This window comes from Gossypium raimondii, chromosome 10 (assembly GCF_025698545.1).
Source record: "Gossypium raimondii isolate GPD5lz chromosome 10, ASM2569854v1, whole genome shotgun sequence".
Lineage (NCBI taxonomy): Eukaryota > Viridiplantae > Streptophyta > Magnoliopsida > Malvales > Malvaceae > Gossypium > Gossypium raimondii.
Window position 1 is genome coordinate 3963597 of NC_068574.1, and position 27416 is coordinate 3991012.

At 34.1% G+C, this 27416-nt stretch overlaps 3 protein-coding genes across 4 annotated transcripts; 1 reads left to right on the forward strand and 2 right to left on the reverse strand.

Annotated features, from left to right (window-relative positions):
* Positions 1–11618: 11618 nt before the first annotated feature.
* LOC105776860 (LOB domain-containing protein 4) lies at positions 11619–12939 on the forward strand. Its single transcript, XM_012599799.2, has 2 exons — positions 11619–12038; positions 12186–12939. Exons 1-2 carry the CDS (start codon positions 11859–11861, stop codon positions 12519–12521), a joined length of 516 nt encoding a protein of 171 aa, XP_012455253.1. The 5' UTR covers positions 11619–11858; the 3' UTR covers positions 12522–12939.
* Positions 12940–13484: 545 nt separating this feature from the next.
* On the reverse strand, positions 13485–19629 carry LOC105776858 (cyclin-T1-4). The gene is made up of 7 exons (XM_012599797.2): positions 19474–19629; positions 17813–18135; positions 16769–16850; positions 16294–16428; positions 15482–15657; positions 15246–15397; positions 13485–14949 (listed from the first exon to the last, which is right to left on the reverse strand). The coding sequence occupies exons 2-7, from the start codon at positions 18037–18039 to the stop codon at positions 13931–13933; spliced, it is 1791 nt and encodes a 596-aa protein (XP_012455251.1). The 5' UTR covers positions 18040–18135; positions 19474–19629; the 3' UTR covers positions 13485–13930.
* A 729-nt stretch (positions 19630–20358) lies between these two features.
* LOC105777002 (vacuolar sorting protein 3) lies at positions 20359–27074 on the reverse strand. 2 transcript variants are annotated; one of them, XM_052622494.1, is made up of 15 exons: positions 26282–26426; positions 25731–26043; positions 24973–25248; positions 24476–24672; positions 24127–24268; positions 22962–23231; positions 22784–22856; positions 22598–22646; positions 22020–22308; positions 21759–21814; positions 21546–21614; positions 21326–21437; positions 21051–21140; positions 20812–20982; positions 20359–20645 (listed from the first exon to the last, which is right to left on the reverse strand). In XM_052622494.1, exons 2-15 carry the CDS (start codon positions 25863–25865, stop codon positions 20553–20555), a joined length of 2022 nt encoding a protein of 673 aa, XP_052478454.1. In that variant the 5' UTR covers positions 25866–26043; positions 26282–26426; the 3' UTR covers positions 20359–20552. The 2 variants fall into 2 exon arrangements, with proteins under 2 accessions (XP_052478454.1, XP_012455482.2); XM_012600028.2 differs by having other exon boundaries at positions 25731–27074.
* Positions 27075–27416: the final 342 nt, after the last annotated feature.

A 27416-nucleotide genomic window follows, 5' to 3' on the forward strand; every position in this document is an offset into this window, starting at 1 on the left:
GAGTCGAAATAAAATTAAAATTTTTTGAAGAGCCAAAAGCCCAAACACACAGAATACCCTTTTTGTTAGCATCAATAATTAAAACCAAAAAAACCTTAAACCGTCGTCTTCAATTCTCGTTTAGACTCTGCAGAGGTTTTGAAGTTCTACAAAAAGCAAAAGCCATTGCCGAGCTTTTGCAAAAATACATGAAATATTTGTTAAAAAAACCGTTCCATTTATATGAGTAAGAAGAAGAAATTTTAGGAAATAATAGCATTGAAGATATCAGTTGGCTTTGTTCCCTTTCTGAATCCGAGCTTGTAAGTTATCTTTTTTTTTTTTCTCTGTCTAAATGAAAATCGGTAAAGAAGTTAAGCATTTAATTGAAATAAAATTTGAACCCGATTTGCAGGATTTTCTGATTAGCTTAAAGAAGCTTGCCGTGAAACGTGCTATTGCAATTGGACATGTTCAACTAGCCAATAAATTTGATTTGAAGGTGCTTCAAGCCCCTGGTATTTTTCCCATTACATTTGTTTTTACTTGTTAATTTGATAGTTTGTTTTGATGGGTTGCCCTTGCATTTTTGGTTCTTTCAATGCTGTTTTGGGAAGTTTGGATTTTGAATTAGTATGGCACCCCTGGGCTGCTTCTGTGCTTATGTAATGCAAGCTTAATTGTAAAAGATTGTGGCTTTGACTCATTCCTTGTACTGTCTTCGTAGTTTCTTAAAGTGTGTTGAAATACTATACTTTGAGGAATATTTCACCACCTTTGCAAGTCATGCATATTGCATTTGATTTCGGTGACATTACCTATAGAGTAAGAAAGATACTGAACATAGAACATCACTCTTACATTGTATTCAAACTTGACATAGGGGATTTATTGTTGAACCAACATTTGGAAATACTTTTTGGAACCCTTTGCTTTATTTGGTACATGATTTTTGAAAATACATATGCTAGGGCTTTTGGTGCGAATTGCCGAGAACATGGGAGGTTTCATTCTAGAACCTTGTATATTTTCTGTTTCTCCTTAGTTCTCTGTTTGGTTCTCACGATATTTCAGTTTCTCATGTTCTTTGTTATGACTCGGTTCAATCTAGACTTCAGTTTTTGCTTGTTATTCCCTTATATGTATAGTTGATCTTGGTTGTTAAATTCTTTATATATATATATATATATTTAGGATAACCATTGTCTTGTGACTTTTAATAGGCTTTATTTTGATGGAATGTCTCAAAGAAAAGGTTAAGGACCTGTCACTTATTCCTAGCTTGGTAAATTCTGCTTCGTTTCTTGATTATCTGATTTATTAAAATGTAAGCTCGAGCCTGTGATGAGCATTGAAGAGCTAAAGAATCACATTGCATTTAAAGCAAGAAAGGAATTTTACGAAAGGTATGTTTGAAACTATCAATTTGAATTTATATATAGATTTCCTAGTTAAGAATGCATCCATGATTCTCGTACCAACAATCATCATTGTGTTCACTTTGGTAGGTTAGTATTTGCCTTCAACAACCAGAAAAAGAAAAAAATAATAAAACAATTTGTGGAAAGCTATTCTAGACTAGGAATTAGATTCTTATTTTAGCTCACTCCTCCTGGGACCTGGTTCTTTTCAATACCGAAAATTTTCAGTATCATGAGCATAGGAATTAGTCTCGCATTTCCTTCATTTAGAAATCTAGTGGGATTAAGTCTTATGGTCAGTTTTTATTTCATTGAATTTCAATCTTGTTAATGCTGAAGAAACAATACATGTCATTACTGATGAGATTAATCATTAATAGATGACCATAATTCCTTGTTGGTTGCTGCTGTCAGTGTGTGAAACCAGAACAATATTGAAACAGTAGCATGTAAATGTCACCATCTTCATTCATAGACTATTGTAGTTCTATTCCCTTTGGAAAAAAACTTCAATATGATGTGAAGTGTTTATAGAACTAAATCTTCGAGTTGAAATGATCGTAGCTCGACCTTTTATCGTTTTACGATTTTTTTTTTTGGTTTTGGGAGAATCCACTTCCTATGGTATTATGTTAGATCATGAAAATTGTACAGCAATGTTAGTACATATACAATGAAATCCAAAAATGTGGGGGTGAATATGATCATGGGATTCCTTTTGCATCAGTCAGAGCAAGGCAAGAAAGATTGAAGAGGCCCTTCATGTTCTTAGTCTTTTTTACAATAAAGGATCTTCTAAGAGATATTGCTTAATCAAAATTCCTAATAAAGTATACAACTTTGATGGAATTGTGGCCCTTGACCATTTCGTACGTACCACTATTTTTAAAAAAATTATTTTTAAATCCAATTTGTCTTGTAACCAACAGAATAAAGTTAAAAAGGATGATGCACTAAACGGTGCTGGAAAACTCTTATGAACGTGGATGTTTTTTTGAGGTTAAATTATGTTATTAGTAAATTGTGAATCTAATTCTGAATTTTAATTTGAACTTTTTTAATTTATGTATATTTTGAATTTTAAAATCTCAGTTTTGGTTAACCGGTTGTTGTTAAATTCATTAGGTTATGTTATTTTCAAAGTTTTATGCGACAAACATAATATGACATGTGTAATGCTATGTCAGCTTGTTATTTTTACATATTACTTACAAGAAAGTTTATAGACTTAATGGCTGTGATTTGTGTCAAGATTGAAAATTCTAAATTTGAAAAGTATAGGGATTAAAAAAGATCAAATTGAAAAACTCTGACTAAATCTACAATTTTACCCATAGTATAAAACTAATAGCAGAATTTAGCCAACATATTTAAAATATATATATAAAGACAAAATTTGACAAAATCAAAAAGTACAAAGAATTAAAATTGATCAAAATAAAACATAGAAACTCTTAATCAGTGGTCGAGGGTTCGATCCTCGCTTTGAATATAGAGCAACTTTAAAACTCGTGGTTAGCATTTATAATGGGTTTACAGAATACGAATAATTAGTTACTTATCTCGCCCGGTAAATACCTTTAGAAATAAAAAAAAAACTAACTTAAACATAATTTTTTAAACCAATAGATGAATTTTAGTCCATAATTATGGACTAATATAATAAATTCATAGTTTTTCAAAAATATCATTCAATAAAATTACCATTGGATATTAATATCTGCAACATTTTTAGTATTCTCAAACTGCCACATTTTTGTAAGAAGAGGAAAGTCTTCACATCCTTCCATGCTTTGCTTTGGATTGAAATGTCAAAAGAGAAAAAAGAGCATAATAATAATAATAATATTAAGATTAAAGTTATAGTTGAGAGAGGCTAATTAGTCTAATTAGGGCTGTGAAGAAATGATTAAATATAGTTCCCCTTTGTCCCCTCACCTCTCCAAAAGAAAAGAAAAGAAAAGAAGAGAAAAAACAGACCAACTCTACATCATAAATTTATCCCATTTCTTTGCCCATATATACCTTTGAAACTCTCTAATACGAAACAAAAGACAAGACAAAATGATCATGTAACAACAAAACCCAAAACACACTTGCAGGACAAGATAGACACATGATGATGATGAGATTTGACATATTGGGTCATATTATATAAATACTGTACTCCATATATTACATGGTCGACAATGAGCTACAAAAAGTAGTCATATACAAAGCATGCAAAGGAATCTTATCGTATCATAATTTTGGTTTAAGATTACAAACATATATTGTCGGTTAAAAACATTGATTATTGGATTAATTAAATGGACGTTGGACCTCAAAAGATTTTGCTTCAGCCTCAAGCAACTCTTAATAAAAATTATTCCCTATCCAATATGAGATCATCAAACAGTATATTGGAATTGGGATATGGATCTAATTAAATAAAACGAAGAAACTTTCAACTTTGATAAGAAATCTTTATTATTATACCCAATGCACGAGCTTATTATGACTTTTGGGTTAAGGTGTTATATATATATATATATATCCTTTCAAAGGTCAATGTCACCAAAAATTACTAGTCTTTAATTTGTTCACGTCAAGGGTCTAGGCAGGATCTTACCATTGTAATCACAAAATCTTTGCTGACAATATTTCATTATAATACTAGTATTTTCTTCATTGTTACTTCTTTTATTAGGATTCTATAAATTTATTGTATTTAATAATGATGTTTTCACAAGCAAAATGCATTGAAAAATAAATATAATTCTACCTCTATAAATTGTTTTTGGAGTTATATATGGTGGTTTAGTATCAAACATACTTAATTTAATGATTTATGTATTATTAATATATTAAATATAAATTAATTTTGTTATGTCCAACAAATTACACAAAAATAATTTATTCAACCAAAATAAAATCAATAATTGAAGTGGAAAGGTGTTGACCCTCACTTTTTTTATAAAAATATTATAAGTAAATATCTGAATAACTATAGAATCAAAACATTAGAATACATAGATAGATGATTGTACATGCACATGATGGGATTAGAGAGCGCACATACATATGATGGAATTTAAATCGAGTAATTAAGATCGCTAACAATAATAAAACTTAATTGCAAATAAAATCTCACTTTTGCATTATATGATAATAATTTTTATTAGTACTTGATACATTTTCAATATAAATTCATCAAATGTACTTCAGATACTATATTGACCCTATGTGAATATTCCTTGCATATTCTCTTCACTAATTGACTAAACTTGTATTGTTATTACTTGAAATGCAATTGCTTGCTTTGAATATATGCATAATTTGAAGTTTGAAAATGGTGGATGTTAGGTATTCTATTATATCATTCAAAGCTACATTTAAAAGAAAGATTTAATGAAAATGAATGAGTTCAATGAACGGTTAGATTTCTCATGGATTTGATAGATGTAACATCAAATCTATTCATAATTTGATTTTCTCTTTCTTTTTTGTTAGCTAATACTCAATGTTTAAACTTATACTTTGAACCTATGATTTTGGCCTCACAAAATTTTTATTGCATCAAATCACCCCACCCAACACAGATTGGCATATGTGAATTCAAGATATGAAAAGAGAATAAATTTCTATAAAATGGGGAAATAGGTGGCTGCAAATATCAAATAGTATGTGAATTCAAGATATGAAAAGAGAATAAATTTCTATAAAAGGGGGAAATAGGGTGGCTGCAAATATCAAATAGAGGAGTTTCATGGATTTACTTAAATTGACAATATTGGCAGAAAGTTTAGGTGAGAAAATTTGATAACTGATTGCTTCATCAAACTTCTGGCCCCCAATTTCTCAATCCCAAATTCTTCAAAAATGGCCACAATTTGACTATATTGTTTCTCAAGTTTTAATTTGGTCAATATGTGTGACCTTACAAAGGAAAGAGAATCCTATACAAAAGTCAAATGAAAAAAAAAGAAAAATTGTTGGGATGGACTTGATTAAGCAACAAGTAAAAAAAATAGCGGAATAAATTGAGAAATTGAACACACAAACTTAAAGTGGAAAACCTCCTCTAAAGAGGATAAAAAAAATCACGGGCAAAGATAATTTTATTATAATGGAAAAAGAACAAAGAGTACAAAAAATGAAGATAAAAACTAAACCCCGAAAACCTAAAAATAAAGAACCCTCAAAACGTAAACACAAAATTCTCTAAATGTGTTATGAGTTCTAATATCTAATTGGTGTATTTTTTAAGGTTGTAAAAGAGCCTATTTATTAGCTAAATTCATAGGCCAAATAATAATAAAATAATCTATACTAATCAGAGTTTGATTGAAACAAATAAACAGAGTTTAACTAAAAAATTATTTTTCAAATTTGACTGAAATAGGAGTCATACTCAATAAATCTCACCTTGACTCATATTTCCGCAATGCCATCTTTGCCAAAGCCCACCACAAGCCTATCTTGAATTATGTAGGGAATTAACTAAGTACACTGCCAAATTAAAACTAACCCGAGTCTAATTTTCACGAACACAGTGCCCTAACTTTTCAAAACCTGCATCCAAAAAAGAACTTTTCTTCAACAAAATGGTCATACCGTTTTCCCTCCTATGACCAAGTTGCCTCCGCTCCAAACGAGTTGAATTCGACTCCATAACGGATAAGGGATGCCCAATTTCACCGGTCACTATAAAACCTTTCAAAATATAAAGACTGCCGATTCTTTTACCTTTTAGCAAAACAAGAGATCCACGAGATACTTTAACGTCACTCGACTCGATGTTGATTCTACATCCTTTCAAGTCTAAAATACTTAAGGAGATGTGATTCTTTCATAAATCAGGTACATACCTGACATCTGAGAGTGTCTTAATCGTCCCATCGTGTATCCTAATTTTAATAGTACCAATACCAATTACCTTACTAGATGAATCATTTCTCATGCGCACAACTCCACCTTCAACCTGACTGTATGTGGAGAACCATTCTCTATTGTGACACATGTGGAAAGAACATCCCGAATCTAGGATCCACTCGGACGTGAGCTTGGAGTTATCGCTCGTTGACACTAACAAGAAATCATCACCGCTTTCATCGGCCAAATTAGCACCAGCTACATCTTCCTCGTTACTCTCAACAACTTTTTTATTTCGCAGTTTATAACAATCTGCTTTGACGTGACCTAACTTTTTACAATAGCGACACCTTTTGTCTCGTTTCTTTGATGCTACCAAAACGGAAGCTTGCCTATCTGCCTTGCTATCCAAACGAAACTCATTGACAAGTTTGTCTTTACTCAACAAATGACCCTTCACATCTTCGAATGAGAGTTTGTCTCTGCCATAAATCATGGTCTCCCTAAAAGACTTGTATGAATGGGGTAAAGAACACAATAATAGCATAGCCTGATCTTCATCATCAATATGAACCTCAACATTCTTTAAATCATTTAAAAGAGTAATGAATTGACTGATGTGATCTCTAAGAAGCTCGCATTCGTTCATGCGAAACGTAAATAGACGTTATTTCAACATTAAACGATTAGCCAGAGACTTAGTCGCATAAAGAGTTTCTAATTTTTTCCATAAGGCAGATGAGGTCTTTTCCATCAATACTCCTGCAATACCGTATTCGCGAGGCACAACTGGATTGCAGACAAGGTCTTTTCATCAAGCTCTTCCCATTCTATTTGATTTAGATTCTCAGGCTTTTTTCTCGGTAACAACCTTTTTCAAGCCAGTTTGAACTAGAATTGCCATCATCCAAACTTACCACAGATTGAAATTTGTCTCACCATCGAACTTCTCAATTTCAAACCTTGTTGCTGCCATCTCTGAACAGGCTGATTTATGAAAATTAAACTAGCTCTAATACCAATTGTTCGGATTGACCCGATTAAGCAACAAGTAAAAAAAATAGCGGAATAAATTGAGAAATTAAACACACTAATTTAACGTGGAAAAATCCCTCCAAACAGGATAAAAAAACCACGGGCAAAGATAATTTTATTATATGGTAAAAGAACGAAGAGTACCAAAGATGGAGATAAAAACTAAACCCCGAAAACCTGAAAACAAAAAACTCTCAAAACATAAACACAAAATTCTCTAAATGTGTTATGAGTTCTAATCTCTAATGGGTGTATTTTCTAAGGTTGTAAAAGAGCCTATTTATAGGCTAAATTCATAGGTCAAATAATAATAAAATAATCTAGATTAATTAGAGTTTGATTGAAACAAATAAATAGAGTTTAACTGAAAGATTATTTCTTAAATTTGACTGAAATAAGAGTCATACTCAACAAAAACACATGTGAATTAAATGTAGCGTTTAATTCAATTGATTGATTGATTTATTTATTATTAAGAAGTGACCTCTATAACATAGATTTTTGCGGTTAATTAGGAATGTTATTTGAAATTTGGACACTAAACTCAACATTTGAGTTAAGAAGAGTAATTTTGCAACTACAACAATAACTTTAAATAAGTAGGTAAGATGCATTAATCTCGCATTGAAAAGTAAAGATTTTTGAGCATATAGGCGACTGTACAATAAATTATATCATATATATCTTTTGGGAAGAGAATAATGATCTTGATTAGTGGTATTAGAGCAACCTTTGATTATTTGATTCCTCGTTGAGCACCCCCAACAAGTGAAGTAATCAGGGTGGACCAAACGTGGTTCTATGTTGAATCCTTGAGGTGACGTTGTAAAAAAAAATAAAAAAACTCGTGATAAAATAAATAAGACGGATCAATTTCAACTCCACGTTAAGTCCTTAAAGTAGGGTTGCGAAAAAAACGTGTGACAAAGATTGAGGGGAATATAATATTAAAAAGCAAACCTAATCATTAATCCCATGTGGAGAATGACTAAAAATATATTCTTTTGAATATACAAGAAATTTCAATATTTCATTTTATTTTTGAAGATCTCTTTTTAAAATTTTCACATGATTTTTCAGATGTTGTAAATTCTAATGGCTGTACTTTTTCCGCACAGCATCATCATATTCCATAAGAAACAAGCAAGCATGTCATGAGTTCAACACAAAAGACTTGAATTTTATACTCATTAAGAATTTTGGCAAAATAGACTTCCATTTTCCGCTAACAGACAACATTTGTAGTCTGGATGTTCCCAGCCTCGTAATTGCATGTTGCCAATCACTAACACAACCCAACCTAATTATAGGTCTTGTTTTTCACATGAATTGGACTACCAAATCAGTATTCAATTTCATTATTTTCCACAACTCTGGGACCCTTTTTCTTCAAGGTCGAGCTCGGAGATTAAGATGGAAGGGGATGATTTTCTTGTTCAGAAATTCCTAAATCGAGTGTCTGAGATTATTTGAATTATGAGTATTTTGAATCGAATTTTAGGTTAGATTATCATAATTGTATAGCAATATATATAAATATATTTTCAAAAAGTGATCAGAGTTTGTAAAAGAAATTATTGAATAACACTTAATTCGAAGTTTGACAAACATGATGATGATAATGATTATAAAATTTATTAATTTCCATTTGTTTGACTAAAATTGCTTGACTAATTTTTTATAAACAAAAATATGAAATGATTGCTCACCTAACTAACTGACCAAATGGGTTGTGTATTTGTTCCTTCAAAAGCAGCAAAGTGTGCAGTTGTTGCATTGAAGCATTTGCATTTTTCTCTTTCACTATTATTGTTGTTGTTCTTCACTTTACCCACCCTTCACTGTTCTCATAATCTATATTATGGCTACCTATTTTTTCCATCACATTGCAATTTGCCCAACTCTATATGTTGCCAAATTCGCTATTTATAATATATTGATATTTATATTATTATGATGAAGAAAATTAAATAAAAACATATTAAATGTATATTTTTTAGAGTGAATAAATAATCAATACGTGATGGGAGCTACGAGTGAGCAATAAAAATCGAAAAATCAATTTAAATTGAGGTGTTTGGATGGTTTATGAAATGTAAGTTAAAAAATTGTGTTGCTCGAGATCAAACTGATTTCTCTTTTATTTAATTTATAATTAAATTTATTTTTATGATATAAAAGTAAATATTTTATATTTTCGAGGTGAAAATGACTTAAAAGATTTATATAAAAATATTCTTTGAAAAAAGACCATTTAAATAAAGTTATTGATTATTTTTATTTACTTGAAAAATATTTTTTAGAAAATTTTACGAGAAAAACTTTGAAACTTTGCCAAATAACATTCAAAATCCATAAAACAAAACTCATTTTCTCAAAATAAGCCCCAAAATCAAAACAAAAAATTAGCATGAAAAATTGAAATCGGACGAACTAAACCAGATTATGATAGACAATTCAAAAAAGCCCTACTGAATTGAACCGATATCACCTTTGATGAGAGGAAGCATAGTTTATAAATGTATTTAACCTTTAAATTAAAAAGGCCCAAATTCTCTCCAAATCATTATATCCTTTATACATTTGAAATATAGTCCAATTGTTAAATTTATTAGTGTGTGCCATTTTGAAATAAAAAATGATGTTGTAATGAATTTAAATTTAACCGAAGAATTTCAATAGTATTAACAATTGAACTTATATTTTTAAATTTAAAAATAGAAAAACTAAACTCCATAAAATAAAAATAAAAAAAAATTAAATTTTAAATATAAGAAGAATACAACTACTTACCTTAAATAACAGTGTTAAAAGAAGAATTAATTCTTAATGAGGAATGTTTTTGTAGGGTAGTGAAACCCTAGATCATTGACCCAAATGGTAGGAGACTAGAGTTGACCAAAAATATGATTAATCATTGGATCCATTAACTCAAAGATTTTGCCATTGAGCACCTCATTATGAACTTTGGCCTTGTCACTGGCCCCATTTGCCTTGCCTTATTGATTTTCTTTTTTTTTTTACAAAAAAAAATTTAAATTCCATGTCATTTATTGTATTATCCTTCACCACCTTTCTCTTTTGGAAATGGAGGCACAAATGAATGATTTTGGCATGCACCCAAAGTTGGACAATATGACAATTCATGTTCCTCTGCCTCCACAATCTATCATAATTATTCAAGCCTCTTTCTCTCTCTCTCTCTTTTCAAAGTATTTATATTTTTTATTTTTTTAAAAATTCAATCTTTTTGTATAAAAAATGCAAAGAAATGTTTCAATAAGTGCTCTTTTCTACTGTTTTTTTAAATTAATAAATATAGAAATAAAAAAGTTAACAAATATCACTGACAAAAAAAGAAACCGCATGATTTCAAGTAATATATATATATATGTAGATGTATGTAACCATTGGTATTCATTATTTTATGGGTTAGTGTAGCATGCAAATATGTTTTAATTAATTGACCACAAAATTCAAGCATCATGCATATCAAAATTTCAAAAAAGTTGAAGGTTTATTTATTTATATGTGCTGTGGCGGAGCAAAGGGACTGGCTGGGCCTCTGGTCTCTTAAAATATATATTTTTTCGTACCATTTATAATTTATAAAATTTTTAATTAATAATAAAATTGTACTAGTCTTTTTAAAATAATAAAAATTAATTTAATTTTTAAAAATTATAAAAATATAGAGTATTAAAATAATAAAATTATATTTTTACTATTGTAAAATATAAATTTGATTCTAACTTTCTCTCAAAAAAATTTCTGACTTCGTCATTGAGCATTGGAGTCGAGTCCTTAATTGTTGGTCAAACTGTATTATGTATGTAATGATTAATGTTGAAAATATAATTCAAATTAACATGTTATTTTCCTACCTACGCATGCTGCGCTCACCCCTACTTTCTTTTTATTATTTAAATTTAGAATTAATGAAATTATGGAACATACTTGTTTATATTTAAAAAAATCTAGCTAATATCATTGGAGAAAATTTATTAATAATTTTAAAGATAATATTATTGAGAGAAAATTATAAATTTTGAAATATTTAATATTTATAAGTTATAAAATAAACATAAAAAATATCTAATATAAATACATTAAAAAAATTCTAAACAATAGTAGCATGCAAATTAAAATTAAAATAGAAGCCATTTTATAACAATAACAATAATAATAATAAAGTAGAATTAAAAAAGTGAAGCTAAATATGTCGTGTCAGAATGGTGGTGATATGTCTTTTGTCCAACCAAAATCTAAAGAAATGGGTCCGCACCTCAGACCTTTTGCTTATTTAATAACACCTCAACCCTAGTTCCGCTCTCATTATTTCTCTCTTTACCTATTCTTCATCTTCTTCGGCTAGTATGTGTTGGTCCTTGAGTTTCTGCTACCTACTCTAATATTATAGATCATCTCCCTGTAGGGAAAACAACCTGCAATTAAACTAGGGTTTGAGCTTTTTCTTATTGACAGTAAAGTTTTAAGACTTGTAAAGGTAATCCTACAATATACACAGAGAGAGAGAGAGAGAGGGAGTAGTGGTGGTACTGGATAAGAATGAAGGAGAGTGGAGGAAGGAAGCAGGGAGCAGCGTCGCCATGTGCAGCATGCAAACTTCTAAGGAGAAGGTGTGCCCATGACTGTGTTTTTGCTCCTTATTTCCCAGCCGATGAGCCCCACAAGTTTGCTAATGTCCACAAGGTCTTCGGTGCTAGCAATGTCAACAAGATGCTCCAGGTTTTCTTTTATTTGGGATGGCACCTCTTTCTTCTTCATTCCCATGCCCCTTAAGCTTTGCTCAAACTGCTGTGACTTCAATTAATAAATTAACATGATGTCACTATGAGCTCATGGGCCAGCAAGCTGATGGATTTAAACTTGCAGGAACTGCCGGTGCACCAACGGGGAGACGCGGTGAGTAGCATGGTGTATGAGGCCAACGCCCGGGTACGTGACCCCGTATACGGTTGCGTGGGAGCCATATCATCACTGCAGCAGCAGATAGACACCCTTCAAACCCAATTGGCACTGGCCCAGGCAGAGGTGGTGCACCTCCGGGTGAGGCAGACTGCATCCTATTCACATCATGGATTCGCCCCTACAAGCCCAACTAATAGCGGCTCACCCTCTTCCAACCACGGTTCACAAGTTAAGCCCATTTTTGACATGGACGTGGTAATGGACCAGGCTAGCTTGGGAGAACCCATGTGGTCATGCTAGCTTAATTATTATATATTATTACTCTATATAGGCTACATTTTTGTCACCCTATGCTTAATTTCCCTTACGGTATAATACCTAAATCCTTTATATACAGCAATTTGAATGGAAAAAAAAAGGGAGGTGGTGGCAGCAGCGGTGGCGCTGTGGCGGCTGGAGTGGTGGTGGCGTCAAGGTCATTTAGCTTATTATAGTTTTGCAAAGGTCATGGTCATTAACTATATATTATGTATATATACAATTTTAACCTTATATATGTTTCCCCACCCCAAAAAATACCCTTATATAGTGAGTAATTTATATAATGTACTGAAGCTGGTACATGAATTTCTCCATTATAGCGAGTACTTTTCTATAATGGACCGATGAAAACCGTATCTATTATTTCCTCGGATATAAGTTACCCAGATTCAGAGTACATGTGCTGATATATTATTTTATATAATATATACCTGAATGATTATTATACCGTTAAAATCTTTATCAGATACAATTATACAAATATCAAATACGAACAAGAAAGTAGTTCCACAATTCAACCAAACAGCATAATTGCCAGATGTTTTTTAACCAAATCAATAATCAAATTGATCAAGACTATCAGTTCACTGGTGCGATTGATTCAACTAACAAGAAAAAGAGATTCAAGTCAACCAATTTTTAAACCGATTCAATCAATTCATACTAATTCTCGATCTAATCAATTCAAAATGATACCTTGACCTACTAATATGGTCCATACTAATTTTCGATCTAATCAATTCAAAATGATACCGATATGGTCCAGTTGAAACATTCTTAGATAATTGTGGTTGTTGAAACATTCTTAGATAATTGCTGTTGTTGATGAACTAAGTCCGATAATCGTCCCACATCAGTACATATTACAGAGAACTATCAGCATTCAAACAAGAGTTGGGAAGTCTGGGGACTAGATGTCAAATCGGTAAAAAACACCAGAACTCAAAAAATCAAACCCAAGTTTATGAAAACATACCAGTCAAATTAACATGACCAACTTAAACAGATCCATCGCAACCAAGTAACCCATCATGCATTCCAAAAGAGTTATATAATTTGAAGGAAATGTTTTTCCTCTCTTTCTCTCTTTTTTTTCCCATATATATGAACTAAATAATTAACTGCCTCTTTACTTTGTCATGAAGCCCCCTGCCAATATGGTGACAGAAATATCCTCGTTGGTACATCCTGTTACAGCCAAGATATGCGCCATTGTAGGCAAATCCAAAACGTACTACATTTAGGTACATCTCTGCCAGATCACTCTGACCATTTATGGATATGCAAAGTTCAAAAATATCAATAACAATGGTCAGAAATCAGTATCCAATCATACACGCTCATTTCAGTAAAAGTACTACCATTCTTTTACCGCCTCACCAACGATTCTAATGATTCTCATGTGCATGCCTTCTATGTTCTTTATCTGCATAACTACTCCGGCCCGATTTTTGCCCATCTTCCGTGGCATCATGATTGTAACTTGACATGTACTCATGGCGCTTCTTCCCTTCCAATTGTCTGTCAGGTGGACTTCCAAGTTTTCTCTTTCGGCTATTCACCATTGGAGAAGCATCATCCAGCATTTCACCTTCTTCAGCACCCTCTGTTTCAAATCCTCTAGAAGACTGCCCCTCCGTAACAAAGGTATTCCCTTCTCCCATTTCCCCATGGTCCTTGACATGATCTTGATTCTCATTCCTAGACCAGCTCTGTCGATGTTCTCTCTTGATTTTCTCGTCTTCCACAGCCAACTCAACCCCATCCTCCAGCTCCCTCTCAATAAGATCATCTTCATCCATGACATCTTTTTTCTTCATTGTTTCCCCACGAGACTTCCTCCTTTTCTCAAGCGCAGCCTTCACCTTATCTTTGTCGATTTTAATAGCTTCTTTGGGAGATTGGCTGATGGGCCCTCCTCTAGTGTCCAAGTTTCGTCCAATCACACTGCTAGCCCTACGTGATGCTCCCTCATCTCTCCATTCGCCTGTTTCTTGAATGTCATTTCTTCCACCAGTTCTTTCCTGGTCGTCTTCCCCAGTTCGCTCATTTGCTGACCTAGACTTATTTGAAACTTCCCTTGTGTTCTCTTTATGGGGCAATTGCTCAGGATGTTGATTATCCTTGGTTTCCATATCCATCTTGTGATCGGTGATAACACTGCCCATCTCTCCACTGCCATTATCATTACTTTGATTTTGTGCAGTTCTTGAAGGCATCCCATGATTGTCTGCAGATGAATGGTCGGCTGCTGACCTTGAAGATGCTTGTTTTTCCTCACTTCCAGAAGGATGTTTTGCTGGGGCTCGATGAGATGCACCACCACCAGCACTTCCTTCTACTTCACTACCTTGAGATGGGGGTACTCTATTTTGCTCATAAAGTTCCAGCATTTGATTACTAACCTCTGCAAGATAACCACAATGACTAAGTAGAATATCCTACAAAAGCCACATGGAAAAAGACGCAAAAAGACAGCTAAGCTATCACTGCAACATCCATGGCCTTTCACAAAGCATGGGAATAAGCAGACTGCCTACCAAAACCAAAGGAAAGACATGAAACAGATAGCTGTAACCAGTGGTTGGATGAATTTTAACAGAAGCAACCATAAACAATACCAGTTCCATGGGACCATTTAATAACTGTCGAATTTTATTTGCAAGATCTTCATTATTATAAAGTAATGGAGAGGAAACCAACCCTCTAATTGGCGTGGGGTGACATCAAATTCTTGCCACCAGACCTTCTCACCATCTGACGGAAGCTTCACTTTGAGGAACTTGGCAGCAAGGAAAATGGCACCCGCCGCAATGTGATGGGGCTTAAATTGCAGGCAGAGCGACGTCCTCAGCCTGCATGCCGCTTTGCAGTGTGTCAAAATTGAGCACTAGGAAGAGATCATTTTAAACACTTGAAGAAACACCAATTAAACATACCCATCATTAACAAAATTCCATGCAACTTGAGCAAGAGCATTCTGGGCAACCTTGAATTTCTTTATAGCCTCAACTAGAGGTTTATATGGGTGATGGACATTGAGGTCAAAACCCAAAGTTGCAAGTACAACCCTCTCCCCAAGTAAAATTAGTTCCTTTTGTTGCTCATACACTTCCTGCAATATATATCAAGGTTAATGAGTCCCTCATATAACTACAACTGTGCAAACAGAAGGGTTTTTTTTTTTTTTCTCTTTTAAAATAACTAGGAGTAAGATATGCCACATTTCAAAATTAACTTAAAAAAGTTAGGTAGCAAGGAGATGCTTTGCCCAAGAACACAGTTGTTCGAGGGAAAATGTAGAATCTGAGCAAGAATTTACTTTGAGTTCAAGAGGAACATAAGGAAAGGGAAGAGATCTCAGCCAAGTATTTAAACACATTGGCAACATATAACCCCATAACAACAGATTGGACAAATTTTACATGAGACTAACATCACAAAGGTGAAGTTCTCAAACTGAGTACAGAACTGTGCATGGGAATTTGGGCTCGTTAGATTTATAAAAAGGTTAAAAAACTAGAAGGGTCAGTCTTACATGCCTGAGGAATAAGAAACCAAGTGGAATAGATAACTAAAGAGCACGAAAAATGAATGAGAAAGATTATACAAATGGAATGGCAAGTGAGAGCAGGTTAGAGAACAATTGCACAAGTCAAGTAGCAACAGACACGATGTACAAGAGGCAACTTGAGCATCAGAAAGAAGCACACAAATAGATTGGTAAAAGCACCACTAATTTGAAGAATACCTTCTGTTTGATCCTCTGGGCTGCAGCAGGATCCTTTTTGTGTATTATTTCATAGGAAACAAGAATAACATCCTTTAATGGCCGAGGTGTCTCTTCAACCTTCCCAGCAAGGAACATGCACACAGTAGCAATGGTCTGTCAAGCATGGAAATGAAGTTAGGCAGGTGATGATAAAAAATGTTAAGACTCACTGCTCTCTTTCTTATTAAAAATCTACATCAGAAATAGAATGATTGGTTAAGTTGACAAAAGGAATTATGTTAAAAGCTAATATTATAACACTTTTCACCCCTCAACCATTCTAATATACCAATCAACACTATGTCATCCAAAAGAATTGCTAAGTGAATAAAAATTCATAATGAAATAGAATCGAAAGACAAAGACAGCTTAGATTTCTAAAACGAAACACATGCTATCTAGAAAATAAAGAAGTTTTAACAAGATTAACCAGACAATGATAATGATAACTCACCCTTCTATCATTCTTTGCATGTGATTGTCGAATAAAAAACCGATGACAAAAGATAATTGCCGTAGCTATTGTTACCTGAGGCCTATATATCAGGTGAGAAATTTAGTCAAATTTCATTCAGTCTGAGCCAATAAATATCCACATGCTTATGAATACACATAATATTAGAACTGCAGATCTTTGTTCAATCAGACAACAGGTGGTCAGAACAACTCCTTTCACCCATAAGGTTGTAGAGAGTAAAAGAAACAATGATAATTACATAGCATGCTTTCAGGGCTTGATCAACTATTCATAGATCATGCAGTCACATATGAAAATCACTGCTCAACAGAAGCCCTTTTTATGTTGATGGCTTGATGCAGAACACTTTTTCCCATAATAAGTGCAGTATATTTCACTAGAGATAAAACAAGTGTAACAAAAAAGGGGAAATAACGACAGACTGACAAGCACGCAGACAAACAAGAGTCACAATGTGCAAACACAAGACCATCTACTGCATCAGTCTGCTCACAAACAACTATCTTCTTTCAGTATATCAGGCCATAGAGACTCAGGATAGCTCACTAAAAGGCATTATAAAAAAAAGAAATGCTGCCGAAAATGATAGGTGATAGCAGCAGTGACCGATAGTACTGACAGGAAAATAAAAGATACATTATATTTTTTAAAAGTATAATGCTAACCTTTAGATCATGACTTTCTGTTATAAAATTATAATTAATTGATTTCAAGTTGTACTTTCCGTACAGATACCAACAGGGAAACAATTAGGGATTTGCAACAAATAAAATCTCAACATTTGGACATTGCCATTTAACCATTTTTCATGCTATAAACTTTACAGAGAATTGAATACAGAAATCGGCCACCGTTGGAACTAAGCGGCATGCATCTACACATAGACTAGGCCCTTTAAATGATGCTTCATGATAAGACCCACTACTAATGAAACCCAACTTTCAAGTTCAAAAGAAAAATCCGGCATTTACAGAATCTAACAACAAAAATACTGCACATGAATGTAATCCATGAACTTACACTTTTAGCCTCATGCCCAAATCCTGCAAAAATGTACAGTATGACTTGCGTAAGTATGTCTCTTTCTTCAAGTCAATACCATCCCTTCTAGACGGGGAATTTTCTTCTATTTCTTTTCTTGAAAAATACCAACGGCCTACTTCCTCTTGCTTTTCTTGAGAATTTCTAGAAGGTCCAGTATCAGATGTTGAATGATGTGAGGAATCCCCAGGTAACATCCCCGCCATTTATAAATATCTCCGAACACTATAATACCGCAGACAAAAGACAACTCCTAATAGGAGCAAGACTTTATTTCTTCATAACCAGCCAGTAGTATTATTCTGATCAGTGATAAAACATCGTCAGTGTTCATGTTAACATGCAGAACCAAAACTGGCCTATGTATGATACATCTAAAATAAAAAATTCAACAATGCCTTCATTCCAGTGTAATGATCAACAATATGACATAGTAAACCATAGAAACTTGTCAACAAAATAGCGAGAACATCATGACCAAAAAGGAAGCAATGATCTTTGTAGGGGGGGGGGGGAATAGGGTGTTCAGCATTGCCTAATTGCACGCCCCACCTCTCCTTTGGAACCTTTTCAACCTGGTTATTATAAATAAATAACATCCAATTGCAAAGAAATAGACCCAGTTATTTGCTATAAATTGGTAAGGGTTCCTGTGACAGGGATGAACATCGATAGGGAACATATCCTAGGTTAGATTCATGTCATGGAGCCCAGTGACTAAATCTCCTATAGAGGTTAAAGACGTTAAGGCCAAATTGGAACATATTGGAGTAGAATTTTTAATAATTCCATCTCCCTTCTAATGGCATCCCCACATTTTCTATGACATTAATCCTCATTCTTCAACAGTAGTACAACGAAGTTAATTAAAAAAGCACTCAGTAAAATACCTCGATTCATAAATCTTCTCCCTTGACACACTCCACAAAAGTAACTTATAATATTATGTACTACCAACAATAAAGAACATGAGAAACGTCTCATTAGCGGTACATAGAACTATAGATTGAAAGTGAAAATATAAAAAAGTCAATATTTTCACATTTAAATATTGATTATCTTAAACCTATCTGTATACTCATTAGTTAGGAATATCATAAGCATATATTTTGTCAAGACTAATCATATAAAAAGAAGCATGTTAAATTTCTATGAAGAAATATAAAAATTCAAAAAAGAGAAAAACATCATTGAATATACAAAACAGAGAAAAAAATCGCCCAAGCCGCATAAAAAAAAAGGGACTTTTAATAGCAAAATAAAGGGAAAATCTACGATTGATCTAAAATTTTACTTAAAACATGATACTTGTTTTTTAGGGTGAAGCTTTAATAAAGAAAAAATGGAAAGAGAAAAGGGGAAAAAAAGCAGTCGTCTAAAAACCTAGGTCACGAAGAACCCACTCGAAGCAGAGCCAAAATCGAGGATTGCGATTATAGAATGCTTAATATTCGCATATCAAAAGCTTGGAGCTTAAAATTCCTCCAAACTTAGATCCGAAACTCTTTTCACTCAAGATTAAATATAAAATCTACGTATTCTTTTTCGTTCTCTAGGTTTTTTCCATCTCTAAGATAATGAGAAGAAGAAATAGAAGAAACGAAGACTTAAGACCTAATAAATTTGAGAAAGAAAATTACCTGACGGAGGCGTAGGCCGAAGCAGGCTCTTTGCTGCTCTCTTATAGCTCGCTTCTTCGTTCTTCCTCTTCCTTCTCTTTATTTTTGTTTTTCTCTGCGTGTGAAAAAAAAAAGGATTTTGAAGCCAATGTACACTAAAAATTTGGGGATTATATATCCATGGCTTTATGAATTTACATAATAACCCTCTTTTCTTTTGGAATACAAAGAATACCCCTGGGATAACTGGTCAGTTGCAATTTACTCCTCCCATTAGCGATGTCATAAATAACTCCTTTTTTGGAGGATCCGGTTTCCTTTCCGCAATTCTTTTTGGAGGATCCGATTTTCAAATTCTTCTTTAATATATTTAATCACTGCATTCAACCTTTATTAATAAAAATATTTTTTTTCTAAACTTAATATATTTTATCACTAGAATACTATTTTTCTAATCTATTATTTGGTAAGATCTTTTCAAAATTATATTGATGATTAAGGTATTAAAAGAATAATTGCATTGATGATGTGAAATTCTTCTATCTTTGGTCCGTAAAAATGTATTAACTAATTATTTAATAAATTTTAATTTTAACGAATAAAATAAGTAAAAATACAAAACATATCTACTCCACGTTAGAAAATCATTTTATCGTTGTTCCACTCCAAACATTATTTCGAACAAGTTGAGACACTCACCATTCTATTAGTTATATTCTAATCCATATTTTGTACACCTTTAAATATGAATTTTCTTTTTTTCAAAATATTATTTGATGTACTTGTGAAAATTTTTAATTACAGATACAAAGTTAAAAAAACCGTCATATGATCTCAATTATGGAGTCCAATGTATGAGATAATAATCATATATTTTTGCTGTATAATGAGAAGGGAGAGATGTGATAATAGAGAAAAAACGGGGATGTCATAAAAGGGCCTTAAAAATAAAAGGAGTGTCACCCTCGTGGTTTTAAGGTGCACAGAAATCTGTCAAAAAGCTAGCGATGAAGTTTTATACATGACTGAAGCAAAGGAAATAAGGGGAGACCCATAGCTTCTTCGCCCAGCTCTTCGACCTGACATTAACTTCTGGTGGCTTAGCGGGTAACCAGCCAACCGGGTTTGAATAAGACATCTTGCTTAAAATCACGACCAGTTACAGACGTTGACTCGCCTTGACGACGGAAACACTGTAGATGAAAGAAGATGCCAGTTTTAGACAAAGAATACAATGATTGAAAGCACGAGTAGCTTCCAATGTAAATGCTAAGTTCTTCAAATTCGGAAAACAATCCTATTTCCTATCCAAACTAATGGAAAGATAAAGAGTATATATAATGGTTAGGCATCACTAACCTTGTAACAGACAACTGTATCATCTGGATACATGGCAAAAAGCTTGGTTCCAAGGCGAGCATGGCAAGAATCGCAAAGGCTCTCATCATTAATCTGCACAAGCCGTGATCTCTCTTCCAATCTTGCAAGCCTTGCGTCTATGTGTACGGCACGTGATAGGTAACGCACAATCTGGGAAAAAGAAAAGGTCATGATTCAGCTCAAATTACAAAGCAGTAGAAGTGCAAAAGTTATCTTACTTGTCCTTGACGGTGGTGATGAAGTCGAGCTCTCAACATCCTCAATATTGTCTCTGATGCAAGCTGGAGAGGCATGTCAGGGGACAGTGTCTGCAAAATCAACACTCAGATTACCCAAATTAACAAGGCATGTGGCAAAAGAAACGTACTCGATGATCCCTACACGACTAACTAGTTAGGTCTAGCACATAATGATATAAGAGCATGTTTGGCACCTGCTGGCATGGCTAAGTTCCAGTTCTCTGACACATGCAGGAGAAGAGAGAGGATTTTACCTCTAATACTTGCAGAGGGTCCAGTGATTCTCCACGATTGTGGAGAAGGCGAACAGCAGCCTTAAACATAGGCTCTTTACCATCTTGTGGATCCAAATACATATCAAGTAGCCTGAATATGACAGTCACAAACAGATTAAAAGAAAAAGATCGCAGGCATAAGTACTAGAGAGGGAAAGGAAAGAAATTATGGGGGAAAAGAAAGAACAAAATAACTAACTGCATATAAGCATCTGGTCGGCCAATCTCAGCACAATACTGTTCTGCTGCTTCACTATCCTCCAGTTTCCTGACAGGAGGCAAAATGTAAATAATAGGAAGACAAGAATTCTCTCTTTTTTCGTCAGCTATCTTCATGAATAAAGCTAATATTTATATACTGCCTAATGCAGCTGCATCATAATTAATATTCTGGAAATTATTTGAATCTTACAGGGCTAAGATTTGGAGGACCAATGACTCTTGTCCCAATTTTCTGTATAGAATAGCCTAACAATCAAAGCATAATATTAAATTAGCAAATGTTAAATGCAACAACTATTCATAGAAACATTAAGGAAAAATGAAAAGCAATTTATTAAAGAACAAGCAGTCAATGCAGTCAATTCAGGAATCCTACTTGAGTATAGTATTAAAAATTCAGCTCGTATGGTCAACTGAACAGTTCAGGACAATAAACAAAGCTCTAACAGACCTTTTCTAACCATAACTCTGAGTCTTGTATCAAATCAAGGACCTCTTCTGGATCATACAAATCTGAAGACTGTAAAAATATCTGCAATCGGTCCCGCACAGGACTTTGAATGAGTGATTCTCTTTGAATATCAGGGGTTTTCAAATGCTCTTGCCTTCCAGTATCAGGGCTCTGGGAGCTGCTTTCTGAATTAAAGGATTCAATAGCCGACTTGGCAAGAGAAAGAGCATAGAGAGTATGGAGCCGAGTGTCATCAGAGTCTTGCTCTTCGATTAACCACTGGAGATAGCTGCATGGATAAGGAAGCTCAAAACAAAATTGATGCGGTGACGGACATATCTAATACTAAAAAGAAAGAGAACTTTTATGTTAAAAAATTAAGAGCTGACATGAACAAGGTGAATACATGACAAACAAATGAATTGCGTGTGAATGTAGGATAAAGAGTCAAATCATAATAAAACTAGAAATATTTCAACACAAGCTGAGTTGCCAAAGGATAACCTATGTCTAGCGGAGATCCTAGAAGCCAAAACTGCAAAGACTAATAAACTCCATAAAATGAAATAAGAACATACCATTGGAGAATCTCAACCTTCTTTGGATCAATTGCTGCAATCACTTCATCTGCGACAAGATACTAACTAATAAATAGTGCATCATCAAGAAATAAAAGTTAAAGCTGGAACACTATGCACCTCAATATCAAATTGCAATTGCCCATGGATATGTAGACAAACTATTAACTTTAAAATGAGATTCACCTGGTGAAAGCTGATTTGTTCTTTTCTCTGATGTCAAAATGCGTACAGCAAGTGCTGGGTTTAAATCTGCAATCTGATAAGCAATTTTCAAGGTCAATAATTAACTATTAAGTTCAAGGAGCTCAACACCAATTTAAAAAAAAAAAAAAAGAATCTTTCATGAGAAATAACTACATACCCATGCAAGATGCTGCAGAACCAAATCCTGGTCAGATGAGTCCTCAAGAATATTTGATGCCTCAGTTGCAGCAGTCTCTCTACCGGATGTTACACATGCACCATCATGCATGCCATTTTCCACAGCAAGGTCTTTCCAGAGACCAGAGGAATAATTTCTTGCCAAGATGCGCCAAATAGCAAGAGCCTTTGAGCTCATCCCTTTACTAGCATATAGGAAGGCAAGTGCCCGCAAATGCCCAGAGCCATCTAATAAAGTTTCTAATTCCTCCTGCACCGCCCATGCAAGTTGTACAGTCATCCTTCAAGCAACCTCCTGACAACGGTCTCTGTTTTCCAATGCATTGGAATACTAAGATTCCACGTTTTATCAACATTCTTTGTTCATAGGGAATTATTTTAGGCCTATAACCACAATTTGTGCTTGACTAGACCTAACCAAGAAAATATGTATCCAAACTGAAAGACCTGGCTGCCATACTAGTTATTGTTCCCACTCAGCACAAGAATACATGCTATATTCATGTTAAAGGGAAATACTTGCTTGTAGTTTAGTTTGTTTATAATAAAAATAAGTTGAGAGCATGATAATCATTTATTTGAGCAAAGAATCCACCTTTTTTCAACTCGAGAGCAAGTTTTACAATTATTTGTGCAAAAATTCCACTTTTTTTTTTTCAATTTGAGAGCAAGTTTTCCATTTATTTGTGCAAAAAATCCACTATTTTTTTTTTCAACAAGGAAAATTTTTTGTAACATTAAAATTCTTACCTTACAGCCCAAGATCCAAGTTATACACAACAATCTCTCTCATTTTACTTATATATTCAAATATCACTAATAAAATCCTTAGTCCTGTATTTTACATCTTTTCCCCATACATGTGGAATAAAAGTGTAAGCTTAATCATGCTTTACGATACCAAGTGTTGAGAAATTAAAATACTGCATCATTATTTACTTCAGAATTTCTGACCTCCAAGATCATCTTCTTTCAACATGAAACTGTCTGTTCTTAAAAGCAAATCATTGTTTAACATTTTACTCATGCATGCATTATTAGAAGCTTTGCATAACTAATCCAACTACTAATTTAATGTAGCGAGGATATGAATCTAAAATTAATGCATGATTACCAAATGAGATAAGCCAAAACAAAGCACATACCACAATACAATAATTCTCAGAAGATGCCAGCTTCTCCATATCATCAACATAATTTAGAGCTCTATATAAGTACATTAGAAGGGTATCAACCCCCTCCTTCACTGCCAAAGTCAAATCTTTCTGACGAGACACCTCTAGATACCTGTAGCAGGTAACACTAGATTAAAACAATGTTCAGGATATTGCCAGACACATGCCATCCATAAATGGATTTATTAAATTTCGACCAAAATTGAAACTCAAATCTTTTTGCAACTGCCATCATTTCATCTTGGCAAAGAGAAAAACAAAAATACAAGAACAGAGATGGAAAAACAAAGGCATAAAGGCAGACTATCTTGAACAGCACCTGATAATGTTCTTAATTGCAGACTCCAGCAATTCAGCCCTGGTTGGTGGATTTGATAGAAAACGTTCATCAACCACAGTTTCTACACCTGCTTTTCTAAGGAAGATAGCCCTTTGAATAGCCAACAATCCATCATCCACAACATCTTCGAGAGGTACAGGAGGAGGATGTAAACCCCAATACCGGTTTCTAGGAACCTGAAAAGGTTAATTCAACTCCATGATAACAAACCTTCACAAACTTGCAAAGGAGTTTCAGCATGTTCTATGCAAGCAAATGTCATTCAGCAATTCAAATCATATCCAAAACATGCAACTCTTCGTTTACTTGTCGACTGACCAGCATTATAATGATTCTCAATAATTAGTTTAAGTAGGACAGTGCCTAGCTCGTAGATATATGTTGATTCCTTAACACATTATCCCCTAAAAACACATGCACTACTGCAGAATGGACAAATCAAACTGTAAGAACGCATGCATTTATAAAAGACATACCAGGAGTGACCAACGGTTAGGGTCTCGCATTATAAATGGAAACACTTCAGAAGGCTGCATGGTTTCTGACCGCAAAAAGTGATCCACTGCTTCCTTAAAGTGCAAGTCAAAAAGCAACAGGAAACCCACTTGAGCATGAAAAAGGGAAAGCACTTCCTTAGACAATTCACCTTCACACTCAAGCTCTTCCACCAAGGAGATAGCTTCATTGAAATTCTTTTTTCTCAACAGATCTTTTATTTGTTCTTCTGAAGGAACTTTCCGGTAGCAAATAACCTGGCAATGTTTAGCACAAAGCAAGAAGATGCATCACAAGTTCGATTATACCAAGAAGCATAGCAGTGGTTATGGGTTGCAACTGAGATCATAAAACTTAAGCTTGGAATAGCAGCATAAGCCACAAACAGAATCACAAATTCAGTCAACAACCAGCTCAGGTCAAAGAAAACAAATCTCTAAGAACTGATACCTCAGGCAGCAAAGTAAAGTTGATGCACCTAATCAACGATGATATTAATACATCTAAAATATTTCTTGAACCTTTAAATATAAACCATCAGTAACCAAGCTGCAAAAGTCTTTTTTCAATCATTAAGTTTAAAATTTCCTAAAGTACACGTAAATATGCACCCAAATACATTAACATCTTGCCATCAGTATCACATATATTGGAAAGTGCATATGTATGATTACCATATGTACATTTCAAGCAATGCCATAATATTTATATATTAATTTAACTAAAATGATTCAGATACCTTTGTAGGAGTAGCAACAGCAGCAAATTCCCCACTCCTGTTTTCCTCATCAGCAACAATACACTGCCCAACTCCTTCAACACCAAAAGTTAATGTTTGAATGCAATTACCCGATTTCTTATGGTACAGATCCATCTTTCCATCCCTTACAACCACTACATACGATGACAAGTCCCCAATTGAATCGGGGCCACCCTTACGAAACACCAAGCTCCCACCAACTGGCTGCCCAAGAGCATCAACAATCACGCCTACATTGTCCACTAACAACAAAACCTCCCAATTTCTCCACAAAAGCTTCAACAGTGGCGGCCTAGATAAATCAGGTAATGAAAAAATCACCCCACTTTGCCCGGTAACACACGAAAACAAACTATACCCATTAATTGTACCGACAATTATGGAATCATCAAGCCATACCATAGACTTCACTCCATCAAAGCATTGCATTTCTCTTAGGATCACAAAAGAAGCATTTGCTAAATCGCTGCTTAAAACAAGCTCTATTAACATCAATTTCTTACCAATAACAAGGGCAAAAACGTAATTACCTTCTCGGTTTTGCTCTAAATCCTTTGATTTCACACCATTCGTCCTAACACGTCCGAATTTATCCAAAATCCGTTGCCCTTTTGATGAATTCGAAGTATTATCGGTTAAATCGGTGCTTTGTGAATGGGTTCCTCGGAACCTACGAGCAATAACGCTAACTCCTTTTAAACCACCTAATTTTTTAACCGGATGAATCAAGAGCGAATCCGTTATAAACAAGAACCCATCTGATAATACTAAAACGGCACCGATCTCGGAGAGCACGAATATTGATTCCACAGGAGAGCCGGAAACGGAAACAGTGCGGAGAAGAGAAACGTTCCGGGAAAGGGAAGCTAAAGAAACAGATTCGATTGGAGGTGGATTTGGAGTTGGAGTAGGGGTGGGGGTGGGGGTGGGGGTGGGGTTTAGGGAGAGTAAAAGGAGGGAACCGTTTCGTGTGCCGACGTAGAGGGTGGATTGGGATAGAGAGAGGGTGCTGATAGAAAGGTGGTGGGTCGGGAGGTCGAAGTGAGCGAAGGGCTCGACGGCGATGCGAGACTTGAGCTTGGCCATGGCGACGGCGGTGACGGTGCCGGCGGAGGAGATTTCAGGCGAAATCGAAAGAGATCAGCATTTAATTTGTGTTGTGAAAGTTCAAAAATCGAGGTAAGAGTGAAGAGTAAACCCGCCTTCAGACTACCTACCAGTAAGCAGTAAACCCCGGGCGCGTTCTGGTCAACTTTTGCTTATATGTTAAGCTTGATGGTTCTTTTTAACTAGTTTTTATTTTTCTGGAATTTCATATTTTTCGTTATCCCCAAAATAAATAAATAATTTCATTTTCTTTATATTTAAGAAAAAAAATAATACGTAAATTATATATTGGATCCGCTGAACGGCCGAGCCTGTTTTATCTGTTAGAACTTAAAACTTATCTATTCGTTATTTAAACAATTATTTTATTTTTATACTTTATTTTTATAAAATTTAGGAATAATATAATTATATTTTATGCTAAAACTCTATTGGTAAAAATGAAAAATATATATACTTCAACAAACATGTAAAAAATGGAAGATAGAAAATTTAAACAAAATGAAGACGAATAACATTGGATTAGCAAAATATTCCATTCTCTTTTTGGATACGATA